The sequence below is a fragment of the Salminus brasiliensis genome, chromosome 16, assembly GCF_030463535.1.
Source record: "Salminus brasiliensis chromosome 16, fSalBra1.hap2, whole genome shotgun sequence".
NCBI classification, from domain to species: Eukaryota; Metazoa; Chordata; class Actinopteri; order Characiformes; family Bryconidae; genus Salminus; species Salminus brasiliensis.
Genome location: NC_132893.1, coordinates 5,339,398 through 5,367,221, shown reverse-complemented (window position 1 = coordinate 5,367,221; position 27,824 = coordinate 5,339,398). Strand labels below are relative to the sequence as shown.

Genomic DNA, 27,824 nt, shown 5'->3' with positions numbered 1-27,824 from the left:
GCCTGACATCCTTCAATGTAAGAAGGCAACTACCACCAATACACCAGCACTGAACAAAATCTGTAGCTCAGTGACTGACTGTTTGTAGACACTAGGCCAATTCTAGAAGGTCTTCTAAACTTAACCAGGTACCTAGCCCAACAAGTCCATGAACTGATGGGACCTGTGATGTAAATGAACATACAAATATGTGCCTGGATAACCTCCACTGAATCAAAGCTGGGCTACAGTGCAATAAAACAATCAAATAGCAAACACATCTGCATGCAACATGGTCCATCCCATTTCAGTGTCAAGCTGCAATTCATTTACTATATAAATGCAGGTAATCAGTTCAATTTGCATGGGGCATGGCATTGTATTATGTCCAACAATCCACTCTAAAACTTATAGCACCTTATAGAGACAGTCTGCACATATATGCTTATTACACATTATAAAACATGCAAAACATGCACGTTTTGCTGGCAAAAAATGTTAAGAAAAAAAAACTAAACAGTGGACTATTAATAGCAGCTAATCTAGGGAATGGGGGTGACTACCTGATCAATAGCAGCACACATTAAAAAAAAATAATAATAAAAAAAGGCCAACTAAGCACAGGTAAGACCCCTGGGGGCTTCAAATCCCTTAAACAAAACAACTGTCAAACCTCACTCATTTGTGAATCTAGTGCTTTAAGGGGTGGGGATCAAATAAATAAACAGAAGATCTCAAATTACAGCTGCCGCCCCCCATCCCAACCTCCGCAGCAGCAGCGTTGCCCATCCTGCTGTATCTGGGCTGGTCAGAGAGGGGCGGGCGAACCGCACAAAGGATTATCAGATGGTGGGGAGAGAGGGAGAGAGAGGGAGAGAGGGAGGAAGGGAGGGAGGCCAGTCCCCGGGCAGCAGCAGGACAGAGCCTATACCTCCTCTCATCAGGCAGCGCCCCCCACCCCCTTCCCCTCATTCACAGACACATTTGCAAACAAGCTGGTCCACATCAGTTTGGCACCAAGATTTAAGGATGCTGTTAATGTGAAACTGTTGGAGAAAATGATGAACATGCCTCATCAGCATGAGCAGAAAGTTAAAATAACCACTGAATATTACCTATTGGTTATGCAGACCGGTGGGAAAAAAAATACATCTACAGGTAAACTGACACAGGGCCAGCTTAACAACAATCAGACCCACTATCAGTGTTAGCTGGATATCTCTGCAGAGAACACAATAGGAATATGTGCTCCTTGGCCTGTGATCTTGAACGGACACAGTGGTTGTGGATTTAGCTCAGCTGCATCTCTGAGAAAGGGCCTCTAACAAGCAACGGGCGAAAGTTTTTATTTTAGGACTTCGCAAATCACTGTTATTACTCATGAGCAGTTTTCCCATTCATTCTCAACGAGCGGCGCTGCTGCAAGTGCAAAGCGGCTCGCAGGAGAGACAGGACAAAACATGGGTCTCGCTTCTAGACTAAATCAGGCACAGAATCAACCCTAAACGTCCCTAAAATCTCAAAACACAAACAGCTTATGAGCAAAATCTTACAATCCCGAGCAAGCAAGCGAATACTGAATGCCGAGCACTCAGTCACTGAACACAATAGCCTGGTGCTATATCAAAACACGAAGCCACCGCTAGCAGCAAAGCTAACCTATTAACAACTACAAATAATCACTAATAACTAGTCAAATAAATGCTCAAATGTGGTTAAATATGCCCTGCTGAGACGTTTCTTAACTGAAGATTTCTATTAGCTAGCTAACCACAACTGATGCTGCAAAACCTAGCCCAGGAGCAAGCTAAGGCTAACGTCCAGAAACTAGCTGGCTAGCGAGCTTAGCTACACTAACCACTAACATTAATTGCAATGCTGGCTAATAGCTGTGGACTGAAACGCTAGCTGTGTGTACGGCACTCTTTTACAGAAAGTAAAATATCACAGAAAATTAATTACTAAAGCTAATTCGTAGATAAAACTGTAGCAGGGCAAATGTGCAAATGTCTGAAACGGTGCACTTCAAGTTAGCTGGCTAGCCTCAACAATGTCAGACTCCAAAGCCTCAGCTATAGCTAGCTAGCTTAGTTATGCAAGGCATTTATCTAGCCATAACTCACTCAGCTGACTGATTTAGTAAAGGTTAATTAGCTGGATAGATATCTCACATAGCTAAATAGATATACACTGCAGATATTAGCTAGACAATTAGCTAGCTAGCTACAAGTCAACTTCAATTAGCTAGATAGATAGCTAGATAGCTAGAGTAGCCGACAATACTGCTGGTTAGCAAACGTTACTGGTTAACGGACGGTCGAAATATGCAGGGGCTAGCTAACGTTAGCTAGCTAGCTATTTACGACAAGCAGAATTAGCTAGCTAACATTATTCTATTAAGGTGTGTGTGTGTGTATATATATATATATATATATATTATATATAGTTAACTAGCTAAATGTAGGATAAACTGAGTGTACAATCTTAGACTGAGCCTGTGTGTGTGTATCTATGTAGCTAGCTAGGTTAGCTAGTTAGTTAGTTAGCTAACGTTAGCCTAACTGCCTCAGTCCTGCTTAATTCCGTATTCAGTGAGATGGGGAAGGCGACCGAAGCTCAGACTGAAACACAACCTCTAATAACACCCCAAACTAGTCAGGGTAAGAGTTCATCTTCGTGTTGTGGAGGTTTCGCTGTGTTGTAGTACGAACTGGAGCTTTTTCGAACCACAACAATCCGAGAGAATGACCAACCTCAGCGCACAGCAGCCCGGGATACCAAGAGTTCGCACGGCTACAAGCTGAGCGGTAGCCTCGCTCCGGCTCCAACCCCGAAACGTCGAGGCTTCAATTAAAAAAAACAACAACTTAATTATTCATTCCCCCTTTTATTCGACTCCCTACGACCTTGTACACACAGACACGAGCTATAGCTGCTCTAATAATAAGCAACCTCCTGCGCCAGCGGTCCCAACGTACACTGTTGTTCAGCTGGCCGGCGGACAAGAAATGCCTCTCACACTGAAAAGCTTCGTGTTGCTTTCAGAGCAGAGCTGGACGAGAGACGAGCCAGGATACTTTCCCATCTTGAACACTATTAGAAGTGCAAACACTAGATAATAATATTACTTACTGAATGTTAAAACAACGAGCGAAAAGCCTGAAATAGTAAGAAACGCCGAAGCACAGAGCTGGTGGTGGTGTAGCTATAGCTAGTTAACTTGCTCACACATTATTAATGTGACTGGATGGTGATGTCTGACCAACACTGTTTACACTGCCTTGCTCTCTCTCTCTCTCACTCTCTCTCTCACACACACACTCTCACACACACTCTCTCAGAAAGAGAAAGAGTGAGCTTTAGCTGGTAAATCGGCTATTCAGTGATAGTTAGCTAGTTATCTAATGTTAGTTGGTTAGCCAGTTAGCTGCTGAGGCCCTTTCTTGTCCTCATACCGATGGCAAGCAGGCAGGCAGGCAGGCAGGCTACGCAGCTAAACTTCATTTGCTCAAAAACACAGGAGGCGAAATCCCTGAGAAGAGCTGAATCCGCTGCCCAATTCCGTTTCAATGACTGCTCTGGCCTTGCAGCCAGGCAGGCTAAGCGAACCGAAGCCGCGGTCTCGCCTGGGGTCACTCACCCGCGGCCCGTCGCCCCATGTCGGCGCACAAGGCAGCGAGCGCCGGCGAAAAGGCAGAGCCGCCGGCTAACGGCTAACAGCTAACGGCTAACCAGGCTAGCTAGCTAGCTAACAGCGATGAATAACACGCAAGTTTGGCCGAGGCTCGGCTGCACCGTCCGGCGGTAATGCTGCTCGGCGCTCGCAGCAGAGATGAACCTAACGAAGCAAACGGGTGTGGTTAATTACCTCAGGACTTGATGGTGTTTTTTTGAAAAAAGAAAAAAGAAAGAAATGGTAGCAAAAAAAAAAAAAAAAAAAAAACGCTTCGGGATTGAGTGTCTCTAGCTCCCCTCTCCGTTCACAGCTCCTCCGAGTAATATAACAACAATAATCCGGGTCGGGAGGGTTCGCTCTTCTTCCTTCTCACTGCAAACATGAAGGCTGGAGGGAGGTAAACATTCCCCGCGATCGCTGCTGCTTTTCGCCGGTGCTGCTCCAGCCAGCGCGGACTGTAGATCGTTGTGTGTCAAAAAAGACGATTTTCAGGGGATATTTGGTGCGGTGGAGGGGGTAAGGAAAAGAGAAAACCCTGAAAGACTATTGACGCGGTGATAAAAGGATCCACTCAGACACTCTCCCCCCTTCTCTGGCAGAACAAAATGCCGACCGGAAGCGCTGCTGCAGGAATGACTCCCTCCACCGGCGCCAAACCAACCAGCAGCGACCCGCTGACTTCCGAGGCCACACCGCCAGGCTGCTAATGCTAGTCCACTGCTTCACAGCTACCAGCCTCGGAGTCCATCTCGACTGAGGCGACTCATTACTAATGATAAAGTCCTCCTGAACTGAAAAAAACACAAAAAGGGGTGAACTTTGCATTTTAAAGGTCCTGTAGTTCTCACCTGCAATTCACACTTTAAAACAAGCTGCATCCAAGACCTTATTTTCAAAACAGGGCATTTTATTTCCCCCCAGAAATGTGCAGTTTTGTCTCATTACTGTACCTGAGGCATCTCATTAGTTCATGATGAACTGGAAAACACAAAACAGGGTCTTTAGGTCAAAGCTTCAGTGGTCCTCACCTGCAATGCGCGCTGACAGCAACCCATACTTAAGACCCTCTTACACAGTTTCATGTTCCTCCACTTCTGCTATAATATCAATTACTAATGAAATCCTTGCTCTTGACCATGTCTAGTTCAGCAGTTTTAAACAGTTTCAAACTTTAAAGTCCAGCTGAACTGCACAGCTTCACGTTCTCCCTGTTATTAAAGCATCTCATTGGTTTTCAATGAAGGCCTGTACTTTAAAAATTCTGCAGGTATCGGCAGCAGCACACATTTTCGAACAGTCCACACTTAACACCCTCTTAACACAGATCTTTCTCTTTTTCCAGTATCAAATCTTGTCCCACCTGAATCACGCAGTTTTATGTTTTCCCACTTCAGTCTTATTACAAGAATATAATAAATTATATACTGATAAAATCCTCTCATTCTTGACCATGTCTAGTTCAACAGTTTCCAGCTCTGAAACCTGATGTCTTCACACCTGTGTATGTTGTCACCATAAAAAAACCCACACACAAAACCTTGTATCTACCCTAGTTGCCAATTTCCAAACCTTGAAGCCCCACCTAAACGGCACTTCATGTTTCATGTTGTCATTGGGTAACAATCAAGTCCTGTTGTCATTGGGTAACATGGCCCCATGTCCAGTTGAACATTTTCCAACCTGATGTCCTTACCTGTACCTGTACCTGCACCTGCACCTGCACCTATTCATCATGGCTACCCATACCCAAGACCCTCTGATCTCTGGTTAATTCAGTGTCTCCCAATCCCGAATCTCAGAATGCTAAATGTACTGCACAGTTTAATAATGGCTCGACTCTTAAGACATAACATTAGATAATTCTCCAAGTGCATCTTGAGCTGGAAAACACAAAAGAGGGACAAAATGGTCAGTGCAAAGGACCTTGCATTTGCTTTTGATCCTGTCTAGTTTGTTGTTTCCCAGCCCTGGTCCTGTATTCTGCATGAATACACATTTCTCTGGACTGACTCATCGTTATGGTCAAGTCCTTCTTGAAGTGGGAAGCACAAGACATAAAAGGCTCATAAAAGGCTCATACACACTCTAGGAAAGTTTGCCCATTCCACTGGTCTACTCTTACTGTTTATTTGTGAGGTTTCGTTCTGTAACACACCTGATTTATATCATAAAGCACTAGCTTATGATATTATTCATGTGTGTGGAACAAATGGTGAAGCATAGACTATAACCTTCTATTACTAACTTATGAATAGGCTTAGTGTTTTTATCTGTACAAGTCCAGAATAATCCAGTTAGCTGCTGTATTTAGAATTCCCACCATGATATTGCAGATATTGTAGTGAAGTTTCACAAAAATAAAAAACAGCCTCAAAAGGAAGCTCATGAAAATATCTACAATAATGCTGCAAATAGCAAAACACACACGACCACATTTTAATAACTAAACAATAAAACTGAACAGAAGTGTGCAAAGGAAGAGGCGTTTTTAAGGGATCAGATTTGCAGCCCAAAAACAGTTAATCGTGTATCTCAATGTCATGTTTGTCAATGTTTATTTTTCTACATAATCTGAAGACAGCAGCTGTCTCTAAAATTGTGTGAGCATATTATAATAAACAGAAAAAGAGAAATACTCCTATAAATACTTTTTTTCTTTTTCTTTTTTTAGCCATTTTGGAGATACATGTTTTTTAAACAGTGGCATTTTGCATGTTGCCGTTAGCCTTGGTTGTAAAATGTAACCCAACTCCAGGAGCAGGTCTAAACATATCAAGAGCTTCAAGGAATTTTATTTTGTATTGAACAATGACAATAAATTGCTATTAAATGATAATTATAAAGCTAGGGCAAACATAATAAAACGACAACTAACTACAAAATAGAGACTAAATCCGTTTGCTACTAAAAATAAACTTATGCTTAAATACAAATAAAAACAAAAGGCAAGTCAGTGTCTTCATGAGATTTCATTTTTCATCATTTCATAGTTTTTCTGCCAATATCATAATTGATACAAAGTATTAAATGAAAAAACACACATGCAGACAATTTCAATTGCTGATAGCAGCAAACAGCCCTGGTCAACTAATCTGGTGCACATTTGCCCAAACCGTCCATCAGATCAATGACTTTGCAACATTCAGATCTCATGTAAACATTGTCTCACACATAAACTCACACAGGTCACTGCGTGGCTTCGTGGATGTAATGAACTATTATATCGTCTTTGAAAGTCAATCCAAGGTGACCATTAGCTGCCCGTACAGCATAAGGCAAAGCCTGCTGCAGTTTTAGTACAGTTCATTTTTCACAGTACAGTTCTTCACTTACTTTTCATAAATCATACATTATATCTTCACTGTCAAAACAAAACCTTCTATCTCCAGAACGAAGGAAAGGATTGTTGATTTTTTTTTTAACTGAGTGACATGATAATAAGTGTGATGAGAAAACTGTGAATACTGTGTTAAATGATACCTAACAAGTGAGCAATTAGCAAAAAAATAATAACTTTCACCAGTTGTTAGCTAATATTAAACAGACCTCAAGATTCCCACAAAAAACACAAATCTGAAGCTAAACTCAGGCAGAAAACCAGTCAGAAATACTGTGAAAAATGATGCCTAACAACGGTCAGTTTGGTCAGTTTGTTGGGTTAGACTGTGTTCTGTAAGTTGGGATAATACATTTCACTGCTAACCCCCTAAAAAACAACCCACCCTGTCCTTTGCCAACATAGGGTGTGCTGGGGTTTGAAGGTTTAGCTAGTCTACCAGCAAGACCAGTCTGACTAAGCTGGGCAACTAGTATAACCAGCCTGATCACGCTAGTTCACCAGTAGGGCCAGTTTGACCAAACTGCTCAACCAGCTTTACCTAACTAGTCAACCGGTATGACCAGCTTGTCAGTCGAAAGAAAAAAAAAAGCCCTAACTATGCTGGTCAGGACATTTGGTTAACTAGCTGGTTTAACAGCTTAGGGTATATTTTCGACCGGAATGACCAGCTTTTCGAACCCTTGACCATGAAAGACTGGCTTAGACCATCTAGAACCAGCTACTTGATCTTAAACTGGAGTTTTTTCAGTGGGGTTAATATTTCCTTCCTTGTCAAATTGGTGAGCACCTGATTAGTGCCTGGGCCCCATGATTGCTGCTTGCTGCGATTCTTATTATGGCTGAATTCTGGTTTTCATAAACAGCTCAACGGCGCCCTCGAGCGGAGCAGCAGCAAAGGTGCAACTCACATAAACTACAAAACATGTCAGGATCAAATCTTATAAAGTTGCACTAACAATGCTCCTCTACAATACTGTTTTTTATTATTAAATAATAAAAGTATTAAAACTAATAATACAGCTTCATTAACAAAGCATCATAATCTCTAAGCATGTAACTACTGCGTAATAATAACTATATTAATTTTATATATATATATATATATATATATATATATATATATATATATATATATATATATATATATATATATATATATACATATAGATAGATAGATAGATAGATATTTTTTCCATGTTAAGTTTTTTCAAATAAGTTATTCTGCATTATAATGCCCCATAAGTATTCAGACCCTTCGTAATGACACCTGGATTTTAGCTCTGAGGGCTTCCCAATTCTCTTAATCATCTTTCTGAGATGTCTCTACACAGTTAAAAGTATAAGGTTCTTCAGTGTGAAACTGTGGAGGAACCTTTTAATGTGCTTTGAGGAACCCTAAAGACCCTAAACCCTAAAGCTGAGAACTGTCTATAGAGCAGTCAGACAGTGGGGAACAAGACTCTCTGGTCTGAATTTTGTCCTGAGTTCTAAGCGCCATGTCTGGAGGAAACCAGGCCCTGCTCATCACCTGCCCAACACCTCCCCTATAGTGAAGCATGGTGATGGCAGCATCATGCCGTGGGGATGTTTTCTCCAGAGTGCTCAAGACCTCGGACTGGGATTCACCTTCCAACAAGACAATGACCCTAAGCACACAGGCTTGAAAGGCCCAGCCAGAGCCCTGACTTGAACCCAACAGAACATCTCTGGAGAGACCTGAAAAAAAGGCTGCAACACAGATACGTGTAAAAATGCTGATTTAAAGGCCATCACAGAAACTCTACTTTCACAACAGTCTTGATTGCTGCTATTAGTCACAAGCGGTGGACGTCTGATCTCTGACAAAACTAGGTTCTGCTGTGTTCTGCTATGTAGGCCAACCAGCAAAAAACAGAACTAATCAGTTTAGGACACTGGCCTGGTCAGTGATCGATCCCTGACCTGGTCAAATGACGTCTTTTGTTGAAGGAGTATTCGGTGTAGGTAGGATTTGGGATAGGTTGAGTAAGTGTTATCATGTCAGTGTGCTGATATTGTCCACAAGAGGACAGCAGAGGTCCACTGACGACGGTTTGTGAGGAAATGACAGGTCTTAATGTGCTTTGACTCTACTATTAGATTGAATTGCTATAATTGCTACTAAAATTGCATAAGTTTGTGCAACCCTTATCCAGTGATGGACCAATATAAACAACAGGACCCGTTTATTAAAGTTATAGTTATAGTTTCCAAGTATCCTTTATTTATTTATTTAATGTTCTGCACAGTTGTCATGTCTTGTCATTTTGGTGTTGTGGGGCTTTTTAATTATTTTTAAATAAATGCAAATAATGCGAAAGGCTATAAACACAAACATAACATGTACATGCTTGAATGCCCCTGTGTGTGGTTATTTGTGGAAGGCTGAAATTCATGCTGTTTATATTTGCAGGTAGCTGGCGTTGTGTTCATTGAGAGACATTTATTTATATGCCTGATTTATTTGTTTATTACATAGAAGTGGACTGTTCCCTGTCTTTGAGCCACCATGGGTCTTTAAGGCAGAAGCCCCTGGGCACTGGTCAGTAATCAAATGACAATTTTCTAAGTGTAAATAAGTTCACATCCTCTGTAGAACACAATTACTGTTTATTCACTGAAAAAAATAGACATAGGCTGTTTTGTTTTTGGACAATATTTTAAATTCATATATTTTTTTACGTAGATATTAAAAAAAAAGAAATTGAGCAGATTTAGAAAACCAACAGAACATCGTATATGCAGAGGATCAGAGGAGTATATGCAATATACAATATATATAATATAATATATTGTAAGTATTATTTGTTTATTTGCATGTATTACAATGTTTGATCTACATTATATATATAATATAATATATACAATGCTTGATCTACATTATATATATATATATGTGCACTTTTATTTCTTCAAATATTGCCAGATTTAAGACTCTTTGTTTCTTGCCTTCCTCTAATGTTCTTTGACTTGGGTTTAGTGAGCTGTAGTGCTTTTATACTGTATATTGTATACAGTATATAGGTACCCATTCTTGCAACACACTCAAATCCTAATGAGGGCATATGATTAGGTAAGAATTCTTGCATTTTACATGATATATTTTTATTCCCACAAAGACGTCTCCCCACTCTCACTGAATTCACACCTTATTCAGCATCTATACTTAAAAGTAATATAAACATTTCAGATTATATATTAAACATGTACATTTTAAATGTATATTATTGATAATATTATAGTAATATATATTTACAGTGTGTGTATAGTATGTGTATAGTGTAAGTTAATGTGTATATATTCTGTATTTCTATTTTGTAAATCTCTGTGTTTCTACTACCGTGAGGGGCGAAGCACCTACTGTTTTTTACTCACCTTCACACCTGTGTAATGTGATATGACAAAAAACATGATTTGATTGAATTTGATATTTTAAGCAAGATGACTTAATGACTTATTGCATATTTCAATTTGAGGAGCTTCTGCTTCCAGAATTTGCAGGTATTTCATTGAAGCCATTCTCACCCATGTCACTGGCTGCAACACAAGCCCAAAGCATGATCGCCCCATCCCCATGCTTAACAGTTGGAGAGGTGTTCTTTTCATGAGTTGTTTCCAAATTGCATCCGGTTTGTTTAGATGTGTCTATAAAAACTGACCCTACACAATTGTGTCCTGCAGTCTGCTGATGACTCTTCTATGAAGGTCATATTTTCTGCAGGTATCACCACCCCAGTCTTGAGTCTTTCGAGGTTGAATGGGGATTGAGTGTGTCTTTGCTAGTACGCCTTGTCATGTACTAAGTCTCCAAATGAATCATGGGTGTGTTTTGGTTGTAACGTTGAAATAAACCAATCACCATGTCACTCGCCATTCCCTTTTAGAGCCAGCTGTGGTCTGACTTTGTGAATTGTTATTTCAGTGGTGTAAAAAGTGTGGGGGGTGTATTAGCGTTGGGCTGCACACGCCTGTGTTGACAATTCACTGCCAAGATAGCAACGAACACTGGACTGTTGACGTCTGCCTAGGTTGTTTCAGTCAGGTGAGCTCCTGTATTTTCTGCTGGCAAGATATCTATACGACAGAAATGTAACTGAACACACCTAATTTCGAGACCACCGCACCCATCGGCGTAGATATATTCGCGAGCAGAGTTGCTATTTAAATGAGGTGTGAGGTGGAAGGTGTGAAAATAGACTATTGGCTGGGGTGAGAGATAGGGCCCTGAGAGTTAGTTAAAAAGATTTTTTCCATATTCCAGTATAAATAAAGTGTAATCTACCCTCTGAGCTCAACAGTAGCGACAATGTTTTAACATTGCTAGCTAAAACTGCTAATACGTCTCTATGCTCTATAAAGAGAAATCCTACAACAAGCAGTTCTCTCTGAATGGTTTCTTGGTTCCGTTCTGAAACCAAGCACTTTATCTACAAACTTCAGTTAATAATCCAGTAAAAAATCCAGAAGACCGGATATCTTTTTACCACTTTTATTCAAAACTATATTTACCATAGCCAAACCTACAGTTGTGTTTATCCCACGTCATTCTCAAACCACACACTGCTTTTCTTTGTGTGAATCTAAGGGCAAATCTCCAGCAAGGTGGGAATCATCCCAAATAACGCCAAACAGAACAAAAATGCAAAATCACAGTTTCCATTTGAGTGAGTTAGTAATCCAGTCAGCATATTTGTGTCTTCTGCAACGTTGGATTCTGAATTCACCCATTTCTCAGAACGACAGAGCGCTCCAGCTGGACGCATTCTCAGGAGACTTCAAGTAAACAGTCGCTCGCAATCTCTACAATTAATAAAAGCATCTACATATATAATCATATTCTCTATTTATGTTAGCAAACGGCAGCAACCCTTCAATGTGTTTTCACATCTGCAACCAAGATGGCCTACAGAACAAGGGAAAAATACAGAAATCAGCATCGTAACCAGCATCGTAATAATATATGTAAATCAAAATGTGAACATTCTGACTGTGAACAACAAATCAAAACACAGGAACTTATAGAAGGATGGAAAAAGAATCCAAATAGGCTAATAAAGCTAGTCCAGGTCAAGAACCAGTGTTGATTACTCCGCTACTGGCTTTAAACAGAGTGGAACAAGAGTTTCTGAGAAATAACCAGACTCCTACATAAGAAGGGAACCACAGATTTGTAAATTAGTGATTAAAAATTAGGGCCCAAATTTCAAATGTAAAAGTGGATGTACATAACTCTTCATCTCAAACATAAAAACTGCCATTTTGACCAGAATCATGCAGGACTGACACTGGCAAAGATGGTGGATATTTCAACTTATATGTCAACCCTGCTCAAAGACCCTGCCTGACCTGCTCTAACTGGTTGCCCAGCATAGAATATGTTCTCGTTTGGGTTTAGTTAGTGGTTTGGGTAGCCTATCAGTCTGACCAATTTGACCAAACTGGTGTACCCACTTAACCAGCTGACCAGCACAGTGGATGTTTCTTTTTAAGTGGGATGGTTTAGCGGGTCTACCAGTCTGACCAGTTTGTCCAAACTGGTGTACCTGGTTAACCAGTTGACCAGTCCAGGGTATAATTCTGTTTAAGTGGGATGGTTTAGTTAGCCTACCAGTCCAACCAGCTTTGAACCATTTGGCTGCTAAATGGTTCTTTGCTTGGTAAAATTGTTCTTTGCATTGGTGGAAAATCTTTTCTAGAAGAATCTAAATAGAACCTTTAAAAATGGCCAAAAGAACCATTCTTAGTACTACTCTTAGTACTTTTGATTAGAGTGTAGCTTGGTTTACCAACTTAGCCAGTTGACTAGCTCAGCATACCACTTCAGTTTGATGGTTTAGCTATGCCACCAGCTTGTCCAAGTGGGGTTAACCACCTTGACTCACAACAAACTACCAACAAACACTGTCTTAGCTGTCTGAGTTTTCACACAGTAATCATAAAACTGACATATCACAGGGCAATAGTTTATGATTATGACCTCTGATGTGGCTCAGACCCTCTGGATTCCATTCAGTGACTTTTACAACGTTTACGAGGCCAAACTTCACTGTTTTAATTATTTGTCCTACTTTGCACCATCTTTCTCCACCCTCCATCTAAACCATCTTCGCTGACACACTTTCAAATTCCAGCATGCATTTAATTACATTCCTATATTGTGCCCAGTCTGGATCAACCTTAAATATTCTCAATTTTTCAATATTTTTAAGATCAGCCATTCGGTGATATGTTGTCTAGCCTTAATGGCCAATACAGGAAAACAGAACACTGACTTAATAACTGAGACTAAACTAACACATAACACAAAAAGGGAATGGCAAAGCACAGTAATTTCACACTGGAAAAAGTGGCACAAAAGTCATCACTGGGAAAAGTCATGCACTGAATTTGGCGTGTGTCCATCATTTTCCACACAAATAAAATACAATAAACAATTTATATCACTATTATTTCCAAATCTTACATTTTATTCATGTGGTAACATGCGAAATTCAATGCATTCCTTTTTACAGTGCATGAGCTCACATACCAATCAGCCATAACATTAAAACCACTGACAGGTGAGGTAAAAGCCATTAATCATCTAGTGACAGTAGCATCTGTCAAGGGGTGGGATATATCAGGCAGCTAGTTAACAGTCAGTTCTTGAAGCTGATGTGATTGAAACTGGGCCACTTTGACCCAGGCCAAATTGTGATGGCTCTCCAAAACATCAGACAGGTCTTGTGTGGTGTTCCTGGTATGCAGTGGTCAGGACCTACCAAAAGTGCTTCAAGTAAAGACAACCAGTGAAGGATACTCAAGGCTCATTGACGTGATCCATGGAGGTCCCACCTCACAACAAACAGGTCTTAAATGATCTGCTGCTAACATCCTGGTGCCAGATACCACAGGACACCATGCCTCCATAAGTCAGAGCTGTTTTAGCAGCACAAAGCGGACCTACACAAGTTTAGGCAGGTGGTTCTAATGTTATGGCTGATCAGCGTATGCCGCCCATACGTACACATGTACGTAAACATGCACACACGTGGAAAGAAAATCCCTGCTTGGGCACGGACTACGAGCGGACTGGGAGTCACTACATCTTGGTTTCGCTGTCTGGAGGTTTCTCGTTCTCGTACTCGTTCTCTTGTGGAATCATCTGGTAAGGCTTCTTCACCTCATTCTCCTCTACTACCGAGTTTCCCATCTCCACATCGGCATTCTGCAGCTCATCTTTCGACAGGAACTCGATGATGCCCGCTCCTATTGAATCTCCCAGCACGTTGGTTGTCGTGCGCAATCGGTCCCTGTAGGCCGGGGCAGTGTGTAGAGAACAGAAGAGAAGAAGACAACATATTAAAAATAAATTTGGACCTCCAATTTTCACCCACTAGCTAGGACTTCCCCATCAATGATACTACCAGCACTGGTAGGGTGAATGTTAGCATGTGTATCACTGGACAGCTGAACACGCTTGGAGGAGAACACCAGCTAACTGCCAGCTAACAAACACTCACCTGCAGAGTGCAGAGGACTTATGGCTACAAATCACAGGGGATCGAACTGCCGCTTAGGCACTAGGAAGAATATCTACACTATCTGGCCACTTTATTAGAAACATCTACCTTGCAAGACCTGGCCAGGACTACTGTACCCCTTAATGCAGAAAGGCCCAGTACACACTAAAGTGTATTATTCAGGAACTACAGGGGCTTCTGTACAAACTGCTGGGGCTATTCTTTGGTAATAGAAGTTTGTAATGACACTTTCGGCCTTGCAGAGCAGTTTGGCTCTTGGATGGACATTTTGGGTGGTTTGCCATCAAAATGGTCAACTGCAATTCTGTGGTAAGAAACTGACCAATGAGCAGCAGGCGGGCTACAGTTTGTAAATGTACACCTATATAGCTCACCTTTAAGAACCACATATGTCAGGGCTGAGCGGTATGGAAAAAAATGTGTATCACAGTATTTTTTACGAATTTGGCAGTTTCATGGTATATCACAGTATTTTATTTTAATCATATTTTAATTTTGCCCATAAAAAATGTACTTTGAAAATATTGACTAATTAAAAAAGAATCCTATTAGAAACAGTAGGCATGTCTGTATAGGTTAACACTGGTTTACTGTACACACAAGTGTATATCAAATATTTTTCAAACTAAATAATACATTGATGTATAAAACTGTCTTAACTGCATTCTTTAAAACATATTTAAAACAAAAAAAAACTATAAAACCAATACAGACAAAGTATTGGGACACCGGCTCATTCATTGTTTTTTTCAAAATCAAGGGTATTTAAAAAGAGCTTATCCTGTTTTTGTTGGAGTATCTGTCTCTGCTGTCCAGGGAAGACAGCTTTCGACTAGAAACTATTTTGGAGCAGTGAGTGCTGTGAGGATTTGACTGCAATTAGCAACAAGAGCGGTACTTAGGTCAGGATACTGGATGATTATCTTAAAAGTATTGGATTGAGCACCATCCATCACTCCAGAGAACACAGTTCCACTGCTCCACAACTCAATGCTGGGAGGCTATACACCCTTCTAGCCCATGCACAGTATTAGGCAGCATGGTGCCAGTAGATTCCAAATGTTCATCTGCTCCAGAAAGTCCTATTCTATTGACAATACTTCTATGCAGGGACTAGACAAGACATGTGTGTGTGTTCATTTGCACATCTGGATCAGTAATGGGTGCAACCTAAAGTAGCTGAAAGCATTCATTAGAAGGGGGGCCCACAAACATTCAGACCTACATAGTGATACAGAGATTGCGTCCAGCAACACAGCAGTGATAACCTGCACTTTCTTTTTAGTTTATCCATCCCAGTTTAGGAGCCAGGATTTTTTCACATCCAATTAGCTGTGTAATTTATGGTAAGGGGGAGTCAGTCTATTTGGAATGATTAATTTGGCTAACCTAATTACGTTTCTATGTTAAAACCAATTGAAACGACATGGAATTTGCCGGAACAAAATGGAGCAAGACCCATGAGCTTATAGAAGTGTGTCACTAGGGTAGATGTAGAAAGGAAAAAGAAAATCAAACATGAGAAAGTAGGAATGTGTAGGAAACACGTTTCATAGGAAAAATCCAAGTTGACAAATAGATTGATGGGTGAATTATGGTGCATGTCAGTTTCCTCCAATACTACAACATATCCAATAGATTACGATCGACTGAAAGGACAGAAATGTAGAAAGGAAAGGCTGAGGACTCACAGGAACCAATCGACTGCAATGATGAGGGTTATATCATCGGTGGGGAGTCCTACGGAGGTCAGCACAATCACCATGGTGACCAGGCCAGCCTGGGGGATTCCTGCTGCTCCGATGCTGGCCGCAGTGGCCGTGATGCTGCAGAATTACAACAGGGAGACTTATTCAGATGATTCAAATCATATCAATGTCATCAAAGTGCAATACCAAATTTTAAATATCCAACATGTCGACTATTTCACACTCTAAACCAGGGTTTCCAAAACTATCTGACTAGGTGGTGGTGCTAAGGTCCAAAAAGACAAATCAGCTATCTAGTAACTTATCCGGTATCATTATCTGGTATGCTTTTCCACGTTGCCAGTACACATGGAGTACAGTGACAATGCATTCAAGGCATCTCTCTGCCACATCTGTGTTATGGTCAGTGACTTTTTCCTCCCAATTTGGTACTGGCAATTAATTCACTCGTTCGTAGCTCCCCCAGCACCAGCAATGCTCCCGACATTAGGAGGGTAAGGCCTTAACACATGGCTCCTCCGACTGCATGCAAAGTCTGCCACCGCCTCTTTACGAACTGCCACCAATGCAGCATTGGCAGGCAGTCGACATGCTTTGGAGAAAAACACTGGGTCCCCAGCTCCGGAGCACCAGCTAACAGCCGAGCCAGTGGGAGCCACTCAGATTTTTAGCCACAAAAGATCGATTCCAGACAGGAAATAAGTCTAGTCCTTGACTACACAGCATTCAGAATGGAGAAAGAAGCTTAGAGTAGTAGAGGGATTGAGCAACTTTCAGGCGGGCCTAAGGTTAAATCCAGGCCACTGTTAGCCTGTTGGATGCCCTTCTATAAAACCTTCTGAACACTCAAATGTCTAGACAATATTCTTTAGTTATGCTGTCCTAAACAACCTTCAGAACTGCCTTATCTCTGTGGCTAAAAGGCTAAATGATATTCTCTCAGATCCTGCCAAGAAACAAAGACGATTTACATTCTTTACAATCAGGAGGTTCCACAAGAAGAGAGTAAAATTCCAGTAGATTATTCCCACCTAATAGTTATGATCTGCCCGAAGTTCATGTCCATGTTGTTAACCTGGGCAATAAAAATAGCTGCTAGCGCCTCATACAGCGCTGTTCCATCCATGTTGATGGTGGCACCCACTGGCAGGACAAACCGGGTCACCCTCTTATCAACTTTGTTGTTCTCCTCCAGGCACTTGAACGTGACGGGCAGAGTGGCTGAACTGGGAAAGACAAAGGAAGATAAGCGTGATGCAAGTCTCGAAATGCAAGCTCCAGAAATGTCCCATCCAGGGAAATGCTCTGGAATCTTACCTGGACGACGTGCCCAGAGCAGTGATGAGGGCCTGCAGTAAACCGGTGATGAAGATGAAGGGGTTCTGCCGTGTGATGACGAAGTAGAGGGTGGGCAGGATTACCATGCCGTGGATGAGGAGGCCTATGATGACCGTTATAGTGTACATGCCTAGCTGGCCACCCATTTCAGTGATGTCATCCATCTCCACAATTTTGCCAGCGATTAAGAAGAGGATACCGATTGGTGCATACCTTCAAAGAGAAGGAAGAGGTGATACACTGAGCATTGGGTCTATCTTCAAGTACATTAAGGACCACATTTGGACCTTAAAGCTTGGAAAGCTTGGAGAGTAAAATACTAGTAAAGTAATACTAGTAAAACTAGTAAATAATACTAAAAATAATAGTACTTGTACTAGGGTTAACATGTGATTGCAAAACAAGCACAGAAACTGCATCCAACTGCTGAAGGAACCTGAACATCCCCTCAGGAATATGAAGGAACAAGGAACAGGACCTGTCAAAGGCACTTTCAGTCTGATGATGCAATGTAGGCCTTTTCAAAGCAACATAAAACCCTAAACATAAAGCCCACTCCCTTTTTGACAGTCTTACACATGATACCACTCACCACATGATGATAGCGACCAGGCGCATGATGGCCTCATTCAGGGAGTTGAAGAATTCCCTGAGGGCTTCACCCTCCTCTTTCATATTTCCAATGATCAGACCAAAGCACATGGAGAACACCACCAGCCCCAAGGCATTGACACCGTTGGTGGTGCCAGATATTGGGATAATCTCTTCACGGGTTATCTCTTGCGTGGCATTGGTCAAGTTAAAAATGCTCTCGTTCACAATCACCTTCACATTAATAACCCTTCTGCCGTATTGTGTCTTGAACTGTGGGAATGAAGAGGAGAAAGACACAATTAGAAATGTGGACTGTCACCATAATGGCCTCAGTAATAGAATCTGGAAATCTAGATCTAGGGTTCTACTGTAGCAATTCTCAGCGCAGTTCCGTAATTTACACCTCAAGTACTTTTTACACTTTACACCTCCAGAACTAAACAAGTTTCAAACTTGTGAACTTCGGGATCTTCATCTTGTAAGCTGGAAACTTGGAAACTGTGTTACTATGAGTAAAGGCCTTCAGCCCAACTGTGACCTTTATCCTGTTCGGGTAAATCTCCATAACCATGAATGAGACAATATTCTTTATTAATGTTTGCAAAGTGCATTCGCTCCGATCCAGCTGGCTCCGATTTTCCCTGGGGAGAATGTCCGGACCACAGCGTCTGTCCCCACTGTCAGTGTCTTCCATATCATTGTGTTGCCCCAGCAGTCCCCCTTTCTTGGTTTCCGTACCCACCGCCCCCCATAACATCCAACCATGGCACCGCCTCTGCCCTGCCAAAGCTCTACCCAAGCAAGTCCAAAGCGCAGCTGTGTCGCTGTGTCTTCTTAAACTTACAACCCAAACCATCAAGCTGCTAAATGGCTCCCACACCTCCCTTCCTTACAGCTGTGAGTTAACCATTTTGGTCCACTATGAAAAATGATGATACTTTGTATTCGGCAGTTATAAATGACTGTCGGTTAAAAAGCCCAGGCCTCCTCACAAACAAAGTGCGTATCCAAGGGTGATAATGTATTCTCTGGCAAGTTCTTTGTGTGGTCTCTGAAAGGCCAGAAAGCATTGCCTCATTAAATCTGATGAGAAACTGGTTTCCTGCACGACGGGGAACCAAAGTACAAAGTCTTTTGGAGAATAATACAGAGTGAAAACACTGTCCTCTGATCAGAGCTTAGCGTTACCCATAGCTGTGGATGCAGAATTGTGACATTTCTGTAAGGATCAACGTAGCAAAGCCCTAAAAGATCAACAAGAGCTTTTGAGAGAAGGTCTAGTGGTGAAGGAATGAATGAAACCAATCTGTTAAGTACATCTACATACCTGCTGTGTGCAAGCTTGTACCAGGTTGGGAGGAAACATGTTTCTGAGGAGAGACCACAAATATGGCATCAGCCGTAGATCTCAGATCACACGCAACAGCTCCACCATGAACTAGTACCCAGCTTCCTCCATGCAATACCTGATAAGGTCCAGGAAGGCATCAGCCGGACTGACTTGCTCAATCTTCTGCTGCTGGGTAAACTCGTCCTTGGAGCCTTTGCCCGGGTGGATGATGAGGACCATGATGATGCCGATAAACACAGCGATGAACGTCGTGGTCATGTAGTATATCACTGCTCGCATGCCCATCTTCCCTGAAGCACGACTGTCAAGTGCTGCCATTCCTACAGATTGAAGAACATTCAAGCTTTAAAATTGTCATGGTTGTAACAGTAGAGGAGATCCTGTTGGAGCTCCCCAGAACCACTTCCTAGAAGGTTCTTCATCATAAAGAACATTATAACTATGCAAATAACAGTTTAAGCATTCAAACTGGTTGCTTAAATCATCACAGTTCTATATATAAGCATTACCTGTACAGAAGAGCTCCTGAAGAACCTTGTAAACATGGGTTTCCTGAAGGGTTCTTCAGTAAAGGTAATACAGGTACAGAATCAAGTGTAGATTAGTGAGGAGTGTTGGTCGTTAGCTATCTAGCAAGTACTCCCTCTTGTTTTCCTGCAGTGCAGTACTATTCGGACTGCCCTCGTGAACTTGAACTGGCACTGGTACTGTTCATGGTTTCGCAAGAATCCAGCTGTGCCTCGAGATCAAGCTGTGTGAGAAACGGAAGCTAAACTTACTTCATGCCAGAGACATTACAAATGAGGAGACCGGCCTCTGGTTGAAATATGAATGAGTATTCTCGTAACCCTCAACATGGCGTCTCTTTACGGTTAAAGTCCCGCCCTTCAGCAAAAAGAGCCAATCAGCTTGCCCCAACATGTGGAGCACCAGCTGTCCGTCTAAATTCAGGTTGACGCCACAGAAGCTAGTATGTACGTAGGAGCTAGTAGCTAATACATATTAGCATATTAGCTACAGGTGTTAGGAGACATCCTACATCATTTGGATACATCTGATGAGGATATCTATGGTAGCTTTCAGTTCAGGCAACATTAAATTATGCTAATAAACAATGTAGCTAGCAACTTTCTGCTGACTCAGCATTAAACAAATTTTGGTTCAATATATGTATTTTTTTACCATTTTTCCATAAAATGTAAACATCTGTGCTAGTTGCCATCCATCTGTGCTAGTTGCCCTGTTTCCAGGGCAGCGTGTTGATTGACAGGCCCCTGTCGTCACGACAGTATTTACCTCGACCCCAGACTGCGCATTAGTTAGCTGTTCCTTGTTTAAGACACAACGTACAGGTCTGTAGTGCAACGTACGGGTTTAGTAAAAGGATAGTCTTAGTAGAGGATAAGGACTAAGTCCTGGTCTTGTATGACTGACAATAATTGCTAAGATGGCAATGTGGCCGCCGTGAACAGAGAAGCCTATAGGGACTTTGTTCATGCTCGTCATCACTGACATATCTATCAGGCAGAACATAAACTGAGCCAAGCTACAGCTGACATAGCCTGGGTGTCAGACAAGACTAAGGGACTAAAAAATGAGCTATTTAAAGGTTTAAGGGGTTCGGGGGCACACAGGCAGAAGAAAAGGCATTGTTAAAAAAAAGAACTTGACCTGACAACACCCCAGGACAGAGTAAGCTTGCCGTTTCCAGTGCTAAAGGCTCACAGGCGTAAAAGAGAAAGCAGCCATTGTGCAAGAGAGATGTATGTGTTCCTTTAATCCTGCGGGGGGCAGCCCCATTAGAAACCTTCTCTTTCAGCTCACTTTGTTTTCTCTCACTCCAACAGGCCGGCCACACCCACTCTCTCTCCCCTCGCATCCTCTTTAACCCTCTCTCTCTCTCGCGATGTGACTGGGCTGGGAAATTCCTCCACCTGCCCGGACCTCTGTGGTAATGCAGCTCTCCGCGTGTCTCCATGGCAACATCGGACACAAACATACTCCCTCAATTTTATTTTTTGTGTGAGAAACTACAAAGACTAGGCTGGACAAAACAGGACCCTCTTATACCTCTCCCTCTAGGCCCCTCTTTGCCCTCTTTAGCCCTTGGTTTAATGAAGGAATTTGGTGATGAGGCCTCCAAAAGTCTGGTTTGGTGAATGCTGAAACACCAAGCAACAACATTTAGGAATGTTTGCCTCCGCAAAGCACATTATTATGCTATATCAATCAAGTAATTAGCAATTAGCTGGCTGCTAACCACTATATTATTAACAAGAGGCTTGGTAATAAGCAGTTTAGGCCTTATAAACCATCATAAGGCCTAATGGGGGCATCATGATGGACAGTTAAAAAGAATATGACACATAATGATGCTAATAATGTAATAATTAGCAGCCAGTTAATTGCAGTGAGTAACCTATGGCACTTCAGTTACCGTGTATAGTGTAGTTAACTGTGACACAGTACTATATTTGACCACCGTTGTAGAAAATGACATCAGTGCGAACAGACCTAGCAGGTCTTTTCCTTAGCCTTCACGCTCCTTACCGAAGGCCTCAAGCAACTAGCTTTATTGAGTGTGGTCATGGATTGCCACATAACAATATGCTCTTGGAGGAAGAGGTGAAGGGCACTTTCTGTCCTTTATACGGGTGAAACGAAGCAGGAGGAAGAAGAAGAAGGAGGAGGTGGGGGGTCCGACAGGAACTTCACACCACTGATTAGCTGCAAGCCCCAGGCCCAGGCTCGACATGACAGCGGGTGGCTTCTCTCCACAACCTCTGCTTCATTCTCCCCTGCCACTTATAATAAAGCCACTACAATGAAGTCACTGTCTCCGTGCCAGAAAAAAAAGAGACCCAAAAAAGACACTGAAAAAAACAGCAGCAGTGAATTTCACACGGCTCGGACATGCGCTACCTGCGCCCTCTGCTTCAGAGCAATTATCTCTCGGATAAAGGCTTAGAGTCTGGTACTGGGCCCAGACTGCTCGGATGAAGTGTGTGTGACTGTGTGCTGTTAATGATTTTTTAATACTTTGCTAAAACTACTGCTATCACACCCCCCCTCCCCAATGAATCCACCCAATTGTGAGTATACAACATACATCTCTTACCATCCTGTCAGTGATCATGATTGACTACAGTGATTTGCTTCAATGTGCTTATACATAAAATTTGACAGAGCATTTACTGGATTGACCAACACACAGTACACTGTGAAGGAACCTTCAAGAAAAGGTTTTTAGAAGAACCTTGAAGGTGAAGTGGTTCCTCTACAGTTTCAAACTGAAGAACCTGCAAATGTTCCTTAAGGATCTTATACTTCTAACAGTGTACAATAGGAAAGTCCAGGGAATGTCTCTTGGAGTCAAATCAGCCTATTCAGCCTACAGCAGTTTAGCTCCGCCCATTTATACTGACGTTTTATGGACTCTTTCACCCTGAACTGAATTATCTCATTCTAACTCTTTACTAAGTCATGGCCATGGCTTATTTATCTCGTTCCCATGCCTTACTATAGCATAGCCATGACTTAATTGTCTCGTTTGCATGCCTTCCTAGGTTGTGGCCACCACTTAATTATCTTGTTCCCACATCTTACTAAGTTGCGGCCACCATTTAATTATCCCGTTCCCATGCCTTACTTAGTTGTAGCCACAGCTTAATTATCTCATTCCCAAGCCTTACTAAGTCATGACCATGACTTAATGATGTTGTGGCCATGGCTTCATTATCTTGTTACCATGCCATACAAAGTTGTGGCCATGACTTAATTATCTTGCTACCGCGCTTACTAAGTCGTGGCCACCACTTAATTATCTTGTTCCCACACCTTACTAATTTGTGGTCACAGCTTAATTCACTCGTTCCCACGTCTTATTAAGTAGTGCCATGACTTAATTACTAGACCTTATTATTTATGTGGGATTTTCCCAGAGAGGCTCGGTACTTTTACATATTGGACCTATTCTATTCTTTTTACAAACTGCTAGTTGTTTCAAAGAAAGGAGCTAAACCTGACTCTTATTTGTAACATATGTTTTGCTTTGAAATGAAATTCCTCTGGAAATCAAGGTAAATGCATTGGTTTTAGTGCTCTCTCTCACACACCTGTAATCAGACTGGACACCAGCAGGGGCAGGACCAGCATCTGCAGCATGCGCATCAGCAGCTCTCCAGGGAAGGAGAAGTACTTCACTTCTCTGTAGGACATCCGGTACGGCCGCAGTGCAAATCCCAAAATGATACCTGTCAAAAACAGAGCTTCATAAACCCTCAACACTTTCCAGAGTTGGCTTTTTAACACTGAACTGATTTGCTTCACTTGTCTTTAAAGAACCTGATGCACATAGAGTTCAAGGAGCTCTTTGCACACTTTGTGCTTCTTTAAACCTACATACGCTATATGGACAAAAGTATTAGGACACCTACTCATTCAAAAGAGTTTATCCTGCTTTTGTTAGAGTAACTGTCTCTACTGTCCAGGGAAGACTTTCTACTAGGTCTACTCTACTCTAGAGCATTGAGGATTTCATCGCATTCAGCAACCAGTTTCTCAGTAAGGTCAGGATGTTGGTTGATCACCACCTGACCTCATCATCCTCAACTCCCCAACTCATCCCAAAGGTACTGGATGGAGCACCAGCCATCATTTCAGAGAACACAGTTCCACCGCTCCACAGGTCATCGTTGGCTTTATTAGCCTCTAGCCCAGGGGTTCTCAATCCTGGTCCTGGAGATCTACCACCCTGCAGAGTTCCACCCTGGATCTAACACACCTGATCCAGATAATGAAGGCCTTCAGGAGCAACCGAACATTAGAGTCAGCTGTGTTGGATCTGAACTCCTCAGGGTGGTAGATCTCCAGGACCAGGATTAGCCCATAGCATAAGGCATGGTGCCAAGAGGTTACTGTTTATCTGCTGCAGAGGGCCCTATTTCACTGGCAATACTTCTCTATAGAGACTAGACAAGCTGTGTCTGTGCATTTGCACACCTGTGTCAGCAATGGGTGCATCTTAACATAGCTGAATACATTCGTTAGAAGGAGTGCCCACACACATTTGGACAAGTAGTATGTTTTTTTAAAGGCTCATAGAGTCATAGCAGTTGTTTCCCTCTAGTGGGTGTATGGAGTGGCCCTTACTGCACTACTCAGAGGGGCCTCAACTGAATATTTTAAAGCTCTAGGCAGAGTTTGGGGTTTAACCCTTTAAATCTTGTGTATGGAGTCTAGGCCCTCACAGTTTAGGAGGTTCTAGTCATAATATCTTCATAGAAGTTACTGGATCATAAGCCCTGATGTGATTTACTGACTAATACGTTTACAGTTAAGGTAGTTAAACTGTTAGCTGAGGTCGGAGGATGCACTTGCCGATAACTACTGCCCCGACGGTGAAGAGCACAAATGCATTCTTCCTCAGGAAAGTCTTTACATCGTCCTTGGTGATGTCCTCCACTTTCTTCTTAGCCTTCAGTGATCGCAACTGGATCCCCTCACGGATCCTCTGCACCCGGCTTCGCGAGCGAGGGTTCTCCCCGTTGCTTTTGGTCATGGCTGCTGTCTTGCAGATGCTGGAGCTACCTTTCGTGTCCTTTATACGAATTGGCGGAGCCCGGCCAGACAGGATGACCCCTGAAGCGTCCTAAACCATGCAAGAGATGAAACAAAGCGTCTGGAAGTAAGTCCAACTTAGTAAAAAAATAAACATTAAAAAGTATTGTTTCATGAAACTTTTTTTTTCATTTTTATTACATTTGAATATGTTTATAAATGTCATAAAATCTTATTTATTCTCAATAACGGTACCTGGACTTTGATATCTATTTCTGCACTGTAAATGATAGCAGTACATTTCCCTTAAATTGCTATTTTTGAACAAAATGCAAATTTCTTGGGAAATTTTAGGGATTAATGTCAGAACTTGGGTTATATATTGCTATTTATATAATAATATAATTTCCCCAAGATGGCATCTAGAATATAGAATATATAAAATGAATATGAAATGAATTTTGGAGCATTTCTATTGGCCTACTCATAATGAAACTGTCAGACTTAAATTATGTCAAAAAGTGAAAACTGGCAAAATGGATATACAAAGTTTTGTTTAACAGGAAAAAAATTCATCACTGTTCAAAACATTATAGCACATATTCATTCTATTTGATTTGACAGAATTAGAATTTGATACGAATTGACTTAAATCCTGCAGACATTTAATAGAAGGTATTTTATTGACATTAAAGTTTTATTGGAGTTGTTTTGGAACATTTAGCAGTTATTATTATAATATATAATATGTGATAATATACTGTAATGACCTAATTTTAATGTCAAGATTTGATCACCCCCTTTCAAATTCACAACTTTAAGCTCTCAATATTTCTATAGATTTCTAATAATGAAAAAAAGGTAAACTCTTTAAAAAGGTAAACATGCCTTGTTGGTTGTTGGCAAATTGACTTGTTTAGATTTTCTTTTAGACTGAAAAAGTCCACAAACTTCACTGTTCACTTCAATATCTAAAAGTAACCATATGCAGGAAGTTCTCCATCATTTATCATTCAAATGGTTCTTTAAATCCATCACCCTGGAAGATTTTTCCATTTTTTAAGGGTGTAGAGGTCAATAACCTGTTCACTGTTTCCACATTTCAAACACTAATGTACAAAGGTGTGCCTGGCTTAGCCAAGCTCTCCAAACATCCCACTAGTGCAGAAGTAAAGAAAAGGATTAAGAAGGTAGTTCAATTAATGAAGACTGTCACAAACTAAAATAACTAAAGCAGTGGAGCTCATTAGGGCGGTTCGGCCTGACAGCCGCAGTGCAACAGCCCTTTCAAGAAGATTAAATAATGGCTTCTGACCCACAGGTGCGCCTCTGATTTCACAATCGGCTGTGGAAGACAGTTACATCTGCCCTCTGTGTCTATTCCACCCAATGCAAATGTACCATGCCACAATTAGCACTACAGAGCTGAAGTACTCTGCTGAAGCAGCTCTGTGGCAAGCTTATGGCTCCTTTTTTTTACGTGCAAGGCTCCAAACATGAGTACATTCATTTCTCATCTCACGACCACTAACAAGACTGAACTGAACTTCATCAAGTTCTTGTGGAGGTTTTTTTTTTTAACACTGAAACAGCAGCATCTTGTTGCACTAAAGTTGAACAGTTTTTAGCATTTAAGGACTTAAGAACAGCACCTCCACAAAGTCCCATTGACCTCTTTAGAGCCGAAGAACAATGTTCTCAAACAGGTATCAGTAGAATGCCTATGCAATATGCAGGCAATCTCAAGTAAGCATGATTTACACACTCACCCTTCTCCACACGCTCGGCCTCTTCCTCCTCTCTGTGCTGATGCTGGAAGTCTGAAGACTGAGCTGGTCTTCAGCGGAGCAGCAGAGCTGAAGATCTCGGCTGAGCTGCTGATAGACTGTGCTGAGTGGTGGAGGTGATGCTGCCTACAGCGGCCAGAAAGGGGAGGAGATTCCAAACCCAGAGCAAGTGAGGGGGTGGTGGGTGGGTAGGTGGGCCTGGCGGGGGCAAACTTAGTAAACAATGAAGATTCAGGGAGGTGCTTGCCCTTCCTTGTGATGTCAGTCTGACTGCAAGATTTGAGAGTGTCAGGGATCATTTTAGCCCCTTAAACTGTAGAGCAATTAGCAGAGGTGGCTAGTTTGTGAGGAGCTACTCTTTGCTCAGCAGTAGTCATTAAATGGAGTCATTAAAACAGCATTTTATAGCATTTTTCATAAAACAAAATGACAGCTTCAACTCCAAAATCATGCTGATGCTCGTAGCTAGGGCTAGCTTACTCAGGATATGGGACTACAGGATAACGCTTGTGTAAACTGCGTAGTGCTGCATAACCCGAGTCATATTCATGTAAAATCCTGTAATATCACTCTACCACCTCAGTCCATGTGCCACTTCACTGCAGTGCATCATTTCCTGCAGGGTCTTAGCAGTGGGTTTGGATTTGCCTTTTTTGCCAGCATATGAGAATGTTCTCTCTGAGAGTGTTTTATTTTAGCTCATCTGGACCTCCACAGTTTCCCTATACTGTCATTTGACATTACCATTACAGACTGTAGAGACTACATGCTAACAACACTTGTATACAGCCTGCTTATAGCATTCCCCTGCTTTGTGGACCTCGATTACTACGGTCTTTAGACAACTGCTCAGGTATGATAAGTGTTAGTACAGGGGTTGAAGAGTTAAACATATATATGAAGCTTGGAAGCACCTGACAGACCCTACTTACAATCACTGACATGCCTGA

The 27,824-nt window shown here is 41.8% G+C and overlaps 2 protein-coding genes across 7 annotated transcripts in view; both read right to left on the bottom strand.

Moving 5' to 3' along the window:
- Positions 1-4,238, bottom strand: part of nipblb (NIPBL cohesin loading factor b) — a 31,299-nt gene extending 27,061 nt beyond the window's left edge. For 5 of the 6 annotated variants that reach the window (XM_072658221.1, XM_072658224.1, XM_072658225.1 and 2 more), the window contains exon 1: positions 3,848-4,238. The gene's annotated coding sequence lies outside the window, so the exon portion shown is untranslated. Of the gene's footprint in view, positions 1-2,732; positions 2,822-3,847 lie in introns of those variants that run through there. The other variant, XM_072658223.1, reaches the window with a different exon arrangement.
- Positions 4,239-11,486: 7,248 nt separating this feature from the next.
- slc1a3b (solute carrier family 1 member 3b) lies at positions 11,487-27,006 on the bottom strand. Its single transcript, XM_072658159.1, has 10 exons — positions 26,857-27,006; positions 24,908-25,178; positions 23,644-23,781; positions 19,644-19,848; positions 19,505-19,547; positions 18,176-18,447; positions 17,563-17,796; positions 17,277-17,471; positions 16,228-16,362; positions 11,487-14,305 (listed from the first exon to the last, which is right to left on the bottom strand). The coding sequence occupies exons 2-10, from the start codon at positions 25,086-25,088 to the stop codon at positions 14,095-14,097; spliced, it is 1,614 nt and encodes a 537-aa protein (XP_072514260.1). The 5' UTR covers positions 25,089-25,178; positions 26,857-27,006; the 3' UTR covers positions 11,487-14,094.
- Positions 27,007-27,824: the final 818 nt, after the last annotated feature.

Coding starts and splice junctions, on each gene's coding strand:
- slc1a3b (XM_072658159.1), bottom strand. CDS start 25,088: ATGACCAAAAGCAACGGGGAGAACCCTCGCTCGCGAAGCCGGGTGCAG. Junction 23,782..24,907: donor CGTCGGGGCAGTAGTTATCG/GCAAGTGCATCC, acceptor TGTTTTTGACAG/GTATCATTTTGGGATTTGCA. Junction 16,363..17,276: donor GGGCAGATCATAACTATTAG/GTGGGAATAATC, acceptor GTAATTCTGCAG/CATCACGGCCACTGCGGCCA.